This window comes from Sciurus carolinensis, chromosome 11, assembly GCF_902686445.1.
Source record: "Sciurus carolinensis chromosome 11, mSciCar1.2, whole genome shotgun sequence".
Classification (NCBI taxonomy): domain Eukaryota; kingdom Metazoa; phylum Chordata; class Mammalia; order Rodentia; family Sciuridae; genus Sciurus; species Sciurus carolinensis.
Genome location: NC_062223.1, coordinates 59904772 through 59918107, shown reverse-complemented (window position 1 = coordinate 59918107; position 13336 = coordinate 59904772). Strand labels below are relative to the sequence as shown.

Below are 13336 nucleotides of genomic sequence, written 5' to 3'. Positions count from 1 at the left end.
CTGACTGAGGGCACAGTAGCCTGCAAGGCAAGGACCCCAGTACTTATGCAAGCAGGAGGTGGATGGAGGATTCACCATCCATGTGGCTCAGAGAAAGTGTCCGTGAGGCCCCTCTGATTCTGGGTGTTTGGGGCATAATCTGTGCTGTCATTTAACATAGCTGAGGCTGCTGTCAGTCTCAAATCTGGGACTCTAGCCCTGGGACCTCCTGAGTTACACTATACCTTTTGATATGTGGGGACTAGAATGGCTTAGTCCAGCTACCCTGGAACTTTCCAGCCTCTCTCTAATTTAAGCCTTAAGGCTGGGGATTTCCCTCAGAGTGGGCAGAAATGGAAGGAAGCAGCCCCAATTTTCCAGGATCATGTAAGTCTTCCTTGTGGCCAGCAGGTGGCGCTGAGCCCTCAGTTCTGTAGATGTCAGGCTGTCAACAGCCACTTAAGGTCTGTGAGAGGCTGAAGGTTATTCTGGATGGAACTCAAGGATGCTGCGAGAAAGGGGCTTCTTGTTAATGACTCTGGTCTCTCCCATGGCCTTAGGGATGGCCAAATTAAGTTCCAAAAGTCAGACCCTCAAAACTCTGAATAGCTTTTCAATCTCTTTGAACCAGAAAATGGGTCAGCTCTGCAAGGAAGGGAATCAATGCCAGGCACTATGTAGAAGAAGGCAGTTTAGAGCTCAGACCAACAGCAGAAACTTCCTGGCCCCTTGGCTTTCTCTGGCCTTGGACAGACCTTTACTGATTCAACCACAATCCAGTATAAATGTACTTTCTCTCTAAATGGTCAGTTTTCTCATCTTGTGATTGATTTGGCAGCAATCACAATAATTAACATTTATCGAGCACTTATTATAGACCAGGCACTTTGACATTTACATATGCTTTACACTTACACCCCCATTCTATGAAGTAGGTACTGTTAGCATAGATGAAGCAACTGAGACACAGAGAGGTTAAGTTACTTGGCCTAAGTCACATAGCTCGAGCCAGGATTTGGACCCAGGCAGCTGTCTGGAAAACTCACCCTCCAACCACAACCCTAATGCCTGTAATGACCCTGCTTCTCTCCCTGGGTACCTCAGCTTCCAACAAATTCCCAGAAGGGAGGCAGGGCCTAGGGCTATAAGGCCTGCTGGATGCCAAAAAAATGAGGTAGCTAGACAGCTGGCAGTACTAGGTCACCTGGGAAGGAGGGGGAAAGTCCCCCAGAGCCTCAACTTTCCTGATCTCTCTGCTAGGGCTCCAGGCACTTCTTGAATGTGGGATGACAGCTGCCAGCTCTGCTCTCCCTTTCCACCAGCACACTTGATGCTCCCCAGCAAGAACAGCCCAGAGTTTAGGTCATGAAGGCGGAGGCTTTATTGACAACGCAGAAGACAGAATTTTTGGCAAGGACACACAACACTGTTCGGAGAGTCCAGGCTCCGAGAATCCAGGCTTGAGTCGAACCCATCAGGACCAAGGGCCTCTTCACCTCAGGGAGCTCACCCCCCCCTCCCCCACCATTCTGAACTTTCCAATACCTTTTCCAGCAACCCAAAGGCAGCCCTGCCCCCAGTTGTCCTCTGGACAAAGTGAGTCACAGCTATCATTGGGGAGCCAGGAGCGGAGTTCAGTCTGAGGCCTGTGGCATTTGGTGGCCACAGTACCTCTCTCCTCAGCTCTCTCTGCTTGGCATGTCACTCTCTGCCGTATCCATCCAGCCTCCTAGGGTGGAGACAGAATAGGAACAACAGCCTCAGCCCAAGGAGTCCTCTCGGCAGAGAGGGTAAAGTGGGTGAAGGACAGGGGTGCTGGGCCCATCTTCTGCTCCCTTCGCTAGGCTCAGAAAAGCCTTTTTCTGTTACCCTATCCCTGCTGTGTCTTCCTCCCTGGCTGAAGCCTGCGGGTGGAAAGCCCTGATGGTCTCAGCCTATCCCCGCCTGTGTAGGCTCCACAGTTTCAGCCCCGTAGCTGCAATGTGTTCTCACCAACCGCCTTCCCTTGCAGGCGGGGCCCATCCCTTAGCCCATCAAAGCAGAGCAGGGGCCTGGCCACAGGGATTTCTTGGGGGCCACAGAAACCAGGAGGCAGGCTGCCAACCTGGGGATTGATTTCCCCAGCTACCTGCTGACTTGTATTAGGCTGATCATGGGGCCAGGACTGGCTGGCGACCCAGCTTTAGGGTCCAGTACTACCCACAGTCTTCCCTTGGGCAGGGAGAGAGGGGTAAGCCAGTCCTGAGCTGGGGCTGGGAGTAGCAGGGACAAAAATAACCCAGTACAGGCTCCTGCTGAGGCCAGAAATAGCGTAGTGACAAGTGCCTTGTAACACCCTGGGCACAAAAGCAGGGAAGGTTGAGCTGAGGAGGGTCCAGGCCCTCACTTTGCCAAGGGACCCTCACCACATCGACTCTACCTACCATGCCATACTGCCTGAGTGCACATGCGCATGTGGGGCCCAAGGGACCATGACTTAAGACAGGGCATCTGGAGAGATGCTAAACTTCGGTTTAGCCTTGGCCATGGCCACACTGCGCTTGCGCAGAGGCCCACGGGCGGAGGCGAGAGTTAGGGCATCCAGCAGGCTGCGGTCCTCATCAAGCTGGCGGGCTGTGCAGAGCGGTGTGGGCACTTTAATGGTGTTGCCAAATTTGGAATAATCCACGGAGTAGCGGCCGTCCTCCTCAGCCACAATGGGGACAAAGCGCTGGCCCCACAGGATCTCATCAGCTAGGTAGGAGGTGCGGGCTTGGGTGGTGATACCCGTAGTTTCTACCACACCTTCCAGGATGACAATGATCTCCAGGTCCTGGTGGTGGTGCAGGTCACTGGGTGCCAGGTCATAGAGTGGGCTGTTGGAATCAATGACATGGTAGATGATGAGCGGGGCCACCAGGAAGATGCTGTTGCCACCCACGCCATTCTCCATGGGGATGTCCACCTGGTGGAGGGGCACCACCTCGCCCTCAGGGCTGGTGGTCTTGCGCACCACCTGCATGCGGATGGTGGCACTGATGATCATGCTCTTGCGGAGGTCACCCACACGTAACATGAAACAAAGGCGGCCATGGCGAACAGCAATAACAGCATGCTTGCTGAAGATAAGGGTCTCAGCTCGCCGGTGTGCCTGGGCAGTCTTCATGAAGATGCAGCCCAGCATGATGGCATTGATCATGAGCCCCACAATGTTCTGCACAATGAGGATCAGGATGGCCAGTGGGCATTCCTCTGTCACCATGCGTCCACCAAAACCAATGGTTACCTGGACCTCAATGGAGAAAAGGAACGCGGATGAAAAGGAGTGGATACTGGTGACACAGGGCACTGCTGTGCCCTCACCAGAAGCCAGGTCACCGTGGGCAAATGCGATGAGCCACCAGACCATGGCAAAGAGCAACCAGCTGCACAGGAAGGACATGGTGAAGATGAGCAGCGTGTGTGGCCACTTGAGGTCCACCAATGTGGTGAAAACGTCCTGCAGGAAGCGGCCCTGCTCCCGGATGTTCTTGTGGGCCACATTACAGTTGCCTTTCTTGGACACAAAGCGGGCCTTCCGCTCACGAGCACGGTACCTGGGCTCTGCAGGGTCCTCTGCCAGCCTTGTCAGCACGTATTCCTCAGGGATGATGCCCTTGCGGGACAGCATGGCTCCGGTGTCCCCAGGGAGGGGTTTCCCCCATGGGGGGCACTGCCCTGACCTGGTCTAGGGTCTCCCAGGCACCCTCTCACCTTGGGCAGTCTGCACACCTGAGATGGTCTCTCCTACTAGACTCGTCTTCACCTCCACCTGGATCCTGATTCACTTCTTTACACTAGCTTCACCCTTCAGCCTACCTGCCCATGGCCAAGTGAGCCCTCCAACCAGGCGGGTTCTCCACTTGACCCTGGATCCCCACACAGCTCTCCTCCACCCCTGGGCCTCCCCCTACACCCCTTCTGGCCCCCCAGCGTTCCTTTCTCAACCCACCTCAGAACTTAACACCTCCCGATCTTACCGACTAACCAGACCTCGCACAACCCCCACTGTTTTCCCGCCCCACCCATTTCTGTCCCAGATCCCCACCGCCCCACAGGCTCCCTCTAGGTATGCGCCCTATTTCCTACCCCACACCTCCTCTATCGCCCCGCCGCTCCCGGATCCCTCTCTAGCTCTTGTCCTCTCTGTCTCCTTGGGATCCTGCGCCCTCCGGAGTCACCAAGCGACCCGACTCAACTCCGGATCCTTTCGCCTTCCGCGCTACCTGGCCGGGCTCGCTCAGAGTCGCGGCCTCCCGGCTGCTCCCCGGCCTCAAGCAAGCCCGCCAGCCCGCACCGCAGCCCCCGCCCGCCGCTCAGTCCCTGCCCCGCCCGCTCGTCGCCGCGGCACCTGCTCCTGCTCCTCAAGCCACAGCCGTCGCCTCCCCGCCCCCTCCCGCTGACCGAGTTCTAGCGGCGGGCGGGTTTCCTGTCAGTCTTCAGTCTGTGGGTCAGCGAATACCGACCTGTGTGCAAGGTGCGGATAGAAGATTGAGGGCGGGGGTCGCCCGAGGAGCTGAGTGGGGGCCGGCCGCCAGGGGGAGCCCGACCTATTCCTGAGCGGGAGTCGGGGCGGGCACAGGCGCAAGCCCCGCCCCTAGCCACCCCTATCCTGCTCCGCCTCTCCCATCTCAGTCTGTCCTTGGGGCTTTGTCCAATCCGACCCGCAGACCACACGAGGTTCCTTCTGCCCACACTATGAAATTGGAGGGCACGAAGAGAGTCATCATCTGTCCTAATCTGGGATAGCTGCCGCTATCGCCTGTTTTCCCTCCCTCCTTTTTTTCAGCTGGGTCATCTCTGCCTCTTGCGCAGCACTGGGTTTCCAGTGAAAGGAGGCACTGAGAGGTGGCGTCACTGTCCCGGAGCTGAGGTCCCATAGCACCACCTTTTCTTAGTCTTAGATTCCTTGAGAATCCGATGGAAATTCCAAATCCTTCCCAAACAAAAAGCTTCAATAGGCTTGGGAGCAGTGCAGCACCTACAACGATGCTCACTCTGTAGTCCCAGGAGCCTGGCAGTTCCATCTTCTCCATCCCAAGGGGCCCCAGCCCACCCTGTATTTTAGAGGGTGTGAGCTACTAGCACTTGCTTTACACTCCTCACACCTGTAGCCTGATTTCTTTCAACATAAGTAACAGGAAGTATCTGGACCTGAGTTGTTTTAGGACTAGCATGGACACTGGGGTTCTAGACTTTTGGCCTGGACATGTTTCTATTGTAGGTATTAGCCTAGGGTTGCCCTGGTGGTTGTTGGAACAGTAATGGCTTCATTTACTCCCTGGGGCTCAGATCCTTAAAGAAGAAATTCCTGGCCCATGATGATCATCTGTTAAAGTGGGGCTGAGGCAGGGGCTCTGACCGTCTTGAAGTCAAGCCCAAAGCTCCTGGGTCTGGCAAGTCAGTACTGCAGGTGATATGTAAGTTATAATAAAATGATATTTAAATAAGTGCCTGTCATTTGTTGACTGAGGACAGGTGTGCACTCCTATTTCCTGATGCAGATGAAGTTAGGACAAGCTGTTGTTTTGGTCTCTCCAGGGTCTGGGCCCTGGCAACTCTCAGCCACCACCTGGCTAATTGTGGTACAGGCACTGTTCTTTCCTTCTGAAGGACCACCATTCCCCACTTCTGAATGTCCTTGCTTTGGGGGAACAGAGATGGGGACGTGGGACCTAGGCTTAGCCAGATGATATGTTCTGGCCCTCCAACCACAGTGATTGGGTAAGGGAGGGAATGTGACCAAATTTGTCCATTGAGATTTGTTCCCCAAATTTTTGCTAGAGCTATTGGGAAAGAACATTTTTTTTTTTCCTTTTGGTTGCCCTGTGGTAGGATATGCTAGCAGTCATCTGTCATCAACAAGGAAGAGGTAAATGGAATCCAGAAATGGAGACATCCCCGACATCAAATACCTGGAGTCAATCATGTTTGAAATAGTATACCTCCTGGTCTTCTCAGTCACATACCACAATAAATTCAAGTTTTTGTTTAAGCCACTTTGAGTCGGGTTTCTATTATTTGCAAAGGCAATAGTACTAATCCAGGGTACCAGGCTCCACAATTCTAATACAAGAATGAACACCATAAGAAAGAGGACCAAGTCTGATGGAGACCTGTCACCTTATCCATGGGGTTACCACAAAAATGCTATCTTCTTGCTATGGACTGAATTATCTTCTCCAGACCTAGCCCCCAATGTGACTGTATTTGGAGCAAGGGCCTATGGGGAGGTAATTAAGATTTGATGAAGTCACAGGGGTGGGACTCTAACCCACTATGGCTGCTGTCCTTAGAGGTGGGGGGGAGGGTAAAGGAGAACACACAGGGCTGTGTGTATGCTGAGAAAAGGTCATGTGAGGACAGTGAGAAGATGGCTGTCTGCAAGCCAAGGAGAAACCAAAGCTGCCAACACCTTGATCTCACAGCCTCCAGAACTGTGAGAAATAAATTTCTATTGTTGAAGCCACCTACTCTGTGATATTTCGTCATGGCAGCCTGAGCTGACTAACACAGCCCTCATCTCATATATCAGGAGATATGCTTTGGCCCATGTTTACATAGTGACATCAGGGTCTGCCCAATGTCAAGGACAGGCTGGTTCCCTGAACCCACAGTTCACTGCAGTCTCTGTCCACCAGAGTTGGGACTTCCAGTAGGAAATAATCAATCTCTTTATTTACAAGTGATTTACAGTTAGAAAACCCAGGCAGAGGTGGGGGGAGGGTGAGGGTACGGGATGGCACTTGGGCTCTTGACAGGTCACTTGTCTGCACGGACAAAGGAAGCGAAGACACTGTCCTTCTGGCTGAGCAGCTTCTCTGGCTTGTCAAACTCTAGGATGGCGCCACGCTTCAGGACAATCACCAGGTCTGCACTCAGGATGGTGTGCACTCGATGCTGGGCAGGTGGGAGGGGGCTGGTCAGGGTGTGGGTGGAAGGGTCAGGGCAGCTAAGGGCTCCCTCCTGCAGCTTGGAGAAGGAGGCATGTGGCCATGATGTTGTATCTCTGGGGTGACTACCCTGTCTAGGGAGGCTGTGATCTGAGCCCTCCATCCATTAATACCACCCTTTCCCCCTCCACTAAGGGGAAAAGGAGCTGTGTCTCAGCTCTCCCACATCCAGGTTTCAATATTCAGGGAACCCCCAACCCCAACACTTTTTTTCCCTGACTTCCTATGGAGAAGTAACCCCAACCTAGCTCACAGGGCCTTGGGAGAGGGTGGACCTTGGAACCTGGAGAGAAAGAGGTGAGATCTAAGGGAAGAGCAGGTGCGAATTCCCCTTGCCCCAAATCCTGCAACCCAGGATCCCTGCCAGTCCTCCAGACTCCTTGCCTTGACCTGCTCCAGGGTCCTTTCTTGGGGACCAGCCAAGCCCAGGGGCTGATCACTGATGACAGCCCCAGTAGCCAGCCCTGTTGCTGAGTGGTCCCCGTACCTCTTCAATGGGCTCCTTACCGCAATGGTGACCACAGTGCGGTCTGCAAAGGCTGTCATCACCACCTTCTGGAGGATGTTTTCCTGTCAGATGGAAGAAGCAGCTGAGGGCTCACGTGCCCAGTTGATGGGGTCTGGCCTGGCTTTGGGGATGTGGCCCAGCTCCCATCTGACTCCAATCCTAGCCACCCTCCCCCACCTTCTCTCTGGTCCTACTTCTCACAGGACTTACTGGGTGCCCAGCTCTCAGGGGCTGACTCCACCTGAGGGGAGCTCAGTTCTGCACATGTGCTGCAAGTGTGTCTGCTGTGTTGTGGGTGAGGGATGGAAGTCTCTGTGGGTCTGTGTGTGTGTGTGTGTGTGTGTGTGTGTGAGAGAGAGAGAGAGAGAGAGAGAGAGAGAGAGAGAGAGAGAGAGAGAGAACATTCTCTAAGACTAGATGGAGTCAGGGTCCCCTGGACGTTTGCCTCTTCTGCCACACATAACCCTTGATGTTAAAGGCAACTTGAGCGTGTCAGGACTGCTTTGTACAAACTTTCCCCTAACACCTCACTAAAATCCTCTCCAAGGCCTCTGCCCCACGGACATGCCCAGAACCAACCGTGGCCATGTCGATGGAGGCTGTGGCCTCATCCATGATGAAGATGCTCGTCTTCCTCACGAAGGCCCGAGCCAGGCAGAACAGCTGCCGCTGGCCCTGGCTGAAATTTTCCCCGCCTTCTGTGATGATGGCATCTGAAAGCAGCCCCAGGCATGGGGAGCAGGGTTCACGTTGTGAGCAGAGCAGACGGCATGGGTTGGGGGGCGTTTGCCCCTGTGTGGTTGTGTGTCAGGAACACACCTGATACAACCCGGATGCTATCTGCAGGACTGAGGTGAGAAGGGCACGTGCGGTGGTGTGTGCTGCTATGGCTTGGCAATCCTGGGAGGGGGCGTGTGGCCGCACAGCATGAATCAGTGAGGGGGGATTCACTGAAGCCAGAGGTTGGCCAGGCCCCACTGATCCAGGAGCTGCAGCACCCCCAAGGGCCTGCCCTTCCCTGGATGGGGCAGTCTTCCTAATAGGCTCTATCAGTGAACTGTGTCCAAGATTTTCCACTCTGTTCTCTCTTCTCCAGGGCAGGTGATTGAGCAGGGCAGGGCTGAAGATACTAGCATGGAAGACTTACTAACTCTGTCACATAGTGACCTCTACTCTCTCCCTGAGCCCAGCCCTGCAGGAGAGGTGAGAGCCTGAACTGACCTGTGGTGTGACCTGGAGCAAGTCATGACCTTTCTTGGGCCCCTGTATGATGAAAGGTAGGACTAAATGGTCTCTGGTCCTGTCAGAGCCCAGACCTCAAGCTCAGGCCACCTAAGATGTGGCTGTGAGGCTTCCCTCCCCAGCCCGTACATGCTCTGTTAGCACCCAGCCAGCCCGACTGCAGCCAGGAGTTGTTACCGAGGCCTCCCGGCAGCGCCTTCACCACCAGCTTCAGCTGGGCGATCTCCAGGGCCTCCCACAGTGTGCTGTCTGAGCACTTCTTCTCTGGGTCCAGGTTGAATCTGGAGGGTGGCACAGAAAGCCCGTAGGAGAGGAGCAGTGGGCTGCCTCCTTCCCCAGGGTCCTCACAGAGGGCAAGGCTGGTGAAGGAGTGGAGAGTGAGAACTGAGTGACCTGGAGGCTGGCTGGGTGGGGAGCACCAAGGTGGTGGCAGTGGGTGGTGGACAGCACTGGGAGATGGAGTGCAGGGTGTCACCAGTGCCTGTCTTGGCCTCATGAGAAGGGCTGGAAGGTGACACTTGGCTGAAGATCCCAGTCCCCTCACGCCCTGCCCTCCTCTCTGCATTGCAGTCTTGATAGAGCTGAGCCATTGTGGGCCTGGGGGTGAAGAGGCTCACCGGATGGTGCCACTGAAGAGGACGGGGTCCTGCAGGATGATGGAGAGGCGCGAGCGCAGGGTGTGCAATGGCAGTTTGGCGATGTCAATGCCGTCAATGATGATGCGCCCTGCACGGAGATGCGTCACAGGTGGGCACCACCAGGGGTGGGGTGGTGCTGGAGATGGGCTTGGTCTGGGACATGGGCCCCAATGAGGAGGCAGAGAAAGGCAGTGACTGCTGGGTCTCCTGTAACATATGGCCACAGGTCAGGACTGAGGTCTCCTGTGGTGCCCAACATACAACTCACCTTCGAACATGTCCACCATGCGGAAGAAGGCGAGAGAGAAGGAGGACTTCCCACTGCCTGTGCGACCACAGATTCCAATCTGGAAAAAGGGAGGCAAGTGTGTGGCTCTGGCTTCTGGGGCTGCTGGGAGTGGCCTCTAGTGCTAGCTCTGGGGGATGTGCAGGTGGAGAAGATCACAGCCTCTCCTCTCATCCTGGGCCATAGGTTTGGGCTTCTTCTCTGTGGTAGGTCCAGAGGAGGCTCACATAGCAAACTGAGATCGCAGGGCAAGGTGTCAACATCCAATTTCCTGGATCTGGGAGTACCAAGTATGTGGCTGCAGGGGAACCAGGGGCCCTGCTGTGTCTCTGTACACTTGGGTATAGCAAGAGGACAAGAAGGTGTGCAGGGATGTATCTGTGCACCCCACCTTGAGCCATCTCTAACCTCATTGCTTCCTGGCTCTTGGGTTCCAATAGAATTTAAAATAAGAGACTAATACAGGTTCAGAGAAAGTGAACAGAAGGACAAGTGAGGCAATGACATATGGGAGAAGACGGCAGCAAAGACAGTTAAACCCAAAGGTCAGAGACAGTGAGACAGACAGTGACAGAGATAAAGAGATGGAAGGAGAAGGAGAGCATCGGAGAAAGATGGGGCTAGAGAGGAGGGACATGAGGAAAATTGGGTCAGAGCACTAGACAGGGGCTCCCTCTCTCAGGACAAGGACAGCCTTGCCATCTTCCCCTAGGCAGAGAAGCCCTGGAGCGGTGCAAGCCAGGGGAAAACCCCTATAAGCCAGGGAGTTCAGGCTGTTTGTCTCTGGTGGACAGATGAGAAGACAAGGTCTGAGGACAGCAAGAGGAGGAGAGGGGCGGTCAGTGTGACAGACCCAGAGCCAGGAGACTTGGGGCACGAATGGGTAAGACCAGGAGGAAGCCTAGAGGGCCGTGGGGGACTTCGTGAGCTGTCCTGCATCATGCCCTCTGGGCGGCTCCGTCTGACCTTCTGTCCTGGGGAGATGAGAGCATTGACATGCTTCAGCACTGGCTTCAGGGAGCTGTCGTAGCGCACGCTCAGGTTCTGGATCTGAATCTTCCCCTGGTCTGGCCAGTTCTTCGGGATCAGTGATGGTGCTAGGGGCCAGGCTGGGTGTCAGCCACCAGGCATGGGCCACAGCTGGTATCTAGGAAGGCCACCAGCCCCAAGCTCCCTCATCATCCCCCGAGCCCAAGCACACCCCTCCTGTGGGCCCTTCCCCCAAAAGTCTCCTCTGGTGCCCCTCACCCAGGAGCCCCTCATAGCTCTCTGCCTCCGTTTTCAGGAGCCCATGGATCCGCTTCACGGCTCCCAGCTGGATTTCCATGTCCGCCAGGTTCCTCACCATCCAGTTGAGGTAGTTGGACACCTGTGGGAAGTAAGCCAGTCATGCTCACTGATCACGTAGCTCTGCCCCAGCCACAGAATGGCTCTCCTTACAGCTGAGGAGGATGGGGGGCCCCAGGTGCCAGATGTTACCTAATGGCTGTCTGTTCAAAGTGGCCCTCCCTGGAGGCACAAGGAATGTGGCTCCTTACCTACCACATGTCTGGGGCCAGGATCCTGTTAGTCAGTCATTCTGCCCACATGGGAAGGCCTGGGTTGGGGGTATCTCAAGACTCGGTTGGGGAAGAAGCTCTGAGATTCCGGGAGTGCTAGTGTCTGATCCCTCCCCATCCCAGCCTGCTGTCACTCACCATTAAGGCATAGGTGAGGCCCAGGCCCACCAGGCCGGCAGAGAGCTCCCTGTGCAGGGAGTTGGAGATGGAGGTGGCAGCTGCGATGAGCACCACACACGCACCGATGTACTCCTAAGGAGGGAGAGCAGCTGGCCCCGGCTCACGCCCATCCAGGACAAGGAGCAACTCAGACATCCCCAGATCAGCTCCAAGTCACATACACATCAGACACACAGGAGGCTGTGGAAGCCCAGGTCCAGGAGCCCACAAGTGCCCCCAAACTTAGGCTCCCCCAGTCCCTGAGCAGGCGGGCCTTACCAGCCAGCCCAACATGTATGTGTGTGTGTGTGTGTGTGTGTGTGTGTGTGTGTGTGTCTTGTGACCCACTGCAGACACACTCACTGGACACACACAACCATTCTTGCTCCAGGCACAACCCTTGGACAAACAAGCCCCCAGGCAGTAACACAGGGGAAGGGGACACAGGTTAGATGCTGGAAGGAGCACCAGGGCTGGGATAGCAGGAAAGCTCTATATCCACACAATCTGGTCCCCCACTCTCTCTTTCCACACCCTGGTCATGTTTGGCCTTTGCTCTGGCTCCAGACTCCTATTAGAACACCTGTCCAGGATCTGGGTAGCAGTAGGTGGCACTTGCCATGCGAACTTCCAGCCATCTGTTGGCAGCCGTGAGGAAGAGGGAGGCGATGTTGTTGGAGTCCGTGTATTCCAGGAGCTTCTGCTGGAACCGGGCCTCGTACCTGTAGGGAGGATGAGGAGGTTCTCAGGGAATAATGGTGCCCACATAGCTCCTAGGAGGGGCCACTGGGCCTCACTGGCCCCCAGACTGGGCCACCTCTGCCATCTTATGTATGCCATTCCTCACTTGAATGCCTTCCCAGCACCTCTGACTTATTCTAACCTGCTGAGTCCCACCTCCTCCAAACCGTTTTCACTCCAAGGCTTGTTCTTCCCTGGAGAATAAAGAGCACTGCCATCCACCCAGTTTCTCAGGCCAGAACCAGGAATATCCTGGATTCACACCCAACCCCCAACACATCCTCTTACATATACATTCAGAAAATCCTTGCCTCTGTCCACCTTTCTCCTGCCAGAAAAACCTCTCCTGGACTTCTGCATCAACTCCTGATAGGTGTGCTGGATCTCCCTGCATGTTACCTCCACCCAGCAGCCAGCCAGCATGATCTTTCTAAATCACCAATTAAGGCCCTGCTGAGAATATCAATGGCTCCCATTGCTTTTAGGATAAAGAACGATCTCTTTCCCAAAACCCATAGGCCCAACATTCTCTCTGATATGTGGATGCTAACACACAGTAGTGGGGTGAAGAATAGAAGTTCACTGAATTAGACAAAGGGGAATGAAGGGAAGGGAGGGGGTATGGGAAAAGGAAAGAAGTAGAATGTACTAGACATAACTTTCCTATGTTCATATATGACTACGTGACTAGTGTAGCTCCACATCATGTACAACCACAAGAATGGGAAGTTATATTCCATGTATGTATAATGTGTCATACCTATAGCACATAGGCTCTGTGTGGTGTGTCTGAGGACCAGGGAAGAGACCAACTTTGGAGCTGTGCAAACCCAGGCTGGATCTGAATATCACAATTGTGTGTCAGGATGGAGCCTCGGTTTCCTCATCAGTAAAATGGGGATGGGAATAATTCTTACACGGATTGAAAACAACCTCTGTGTTTAATACTGAGCCCAGTGCTGGGTACTCTGGAAACTCTCTTGGAAAGAACAGGTCCTTTTAGGATAAGTCCAGAAGGTCAGACGGGCCTAGGTGCAAGGCCCTCCACCAGCTCTCATGGTCTGTGTGACCTCAGATTGGTTACCAGCTTCTCCGGTAGAGGGTACATCTGTAGAATATGGCTTCTCATCCTTATGTCATGAGGTTGTTGTGAGGATTAACTGTAATAATGCATGTGCAACACTTAGCACTTGGCACTCCGTAAATGCACAATCAATAAATGCTAGTTAGCTCTCAGCAGACCAGACTGCTGG

At 54.5% G+C, this 13336-nt stretch overlaps 2 protein-coding genes across 4 annotated transcripts in view; both read right to left on the bottom strand.

Moving 5' to 3' along the window:
• Positions 1-1336: 1336 nt before the first annotated feature.
• Positions 1337-3967, bottom strand: Kcnj11 (potassium inwardly rectifying channel subfamily J member 11). Its single transcript, XM_047519647.1, has 2 exons — positions 2403-3967; positions 1337-1708 (listed from the first exon to the last, which is right to left on the bottom strand). Exon 1 carries the CDS (start codon positions 3626-3628, stop codon positions 2456-2458), a length of 1173 nt encoding a protein of 390 aa, XP_047375603.1. The 5' UTR covers positions 3629-3967; the 3' UTR covers positions 1337-1708; positions 2403-2455.
• Positions 3968-6652: 2685 nt separating this feature from the next.
• Positions 6653-13336, bottom strand: part of Abcc8 (ATP binding cassette subfamily C member 8) — a 73614-nt gene continuing 66930 nt past the window's right edge. For 2 of the 3 annotated variants that reach the window (XM_047518980.1, XM_047518981.1), the window contains exons 30-39: positions 11962-12064; positions 11322-11435; positions 10873-10993; positions 10591-10721; positions 9607-9685; positions 9318-9426; positions 8878-8981; positions 8038-8171; positions 7458-7520; positions 6653-6897 (exon numbers count right to left, since the gene is read on the bottom strand). In XM_047518980.1, the coding sequence (XP_047374936.1) occupies positions 6760-6897; positions 7458-7520; positions 8038-8171; positions 8878-8981; positions 9318-9426; positions 9607-9685; positions 10591-10721; positions 10873-10993; positions 11322-11435; positions 11962-12064 (1096 nt within the window). In that variant the 3' untranslated portion in view covers positions 6653-6759. Of the gene's footprint in view, positions 6898-7457; positions 7521-8037; positions 8172-8877; positions 8982-9317; positions 9427-9606; positions 9686-10590; positions 10722-10872; positions 10994-11321; positions 11436-11876; positions 12065-13336 lie in introns of those variants that run through there. The other variant, XM_047518982.1, reaches the window with a different exon arrangement.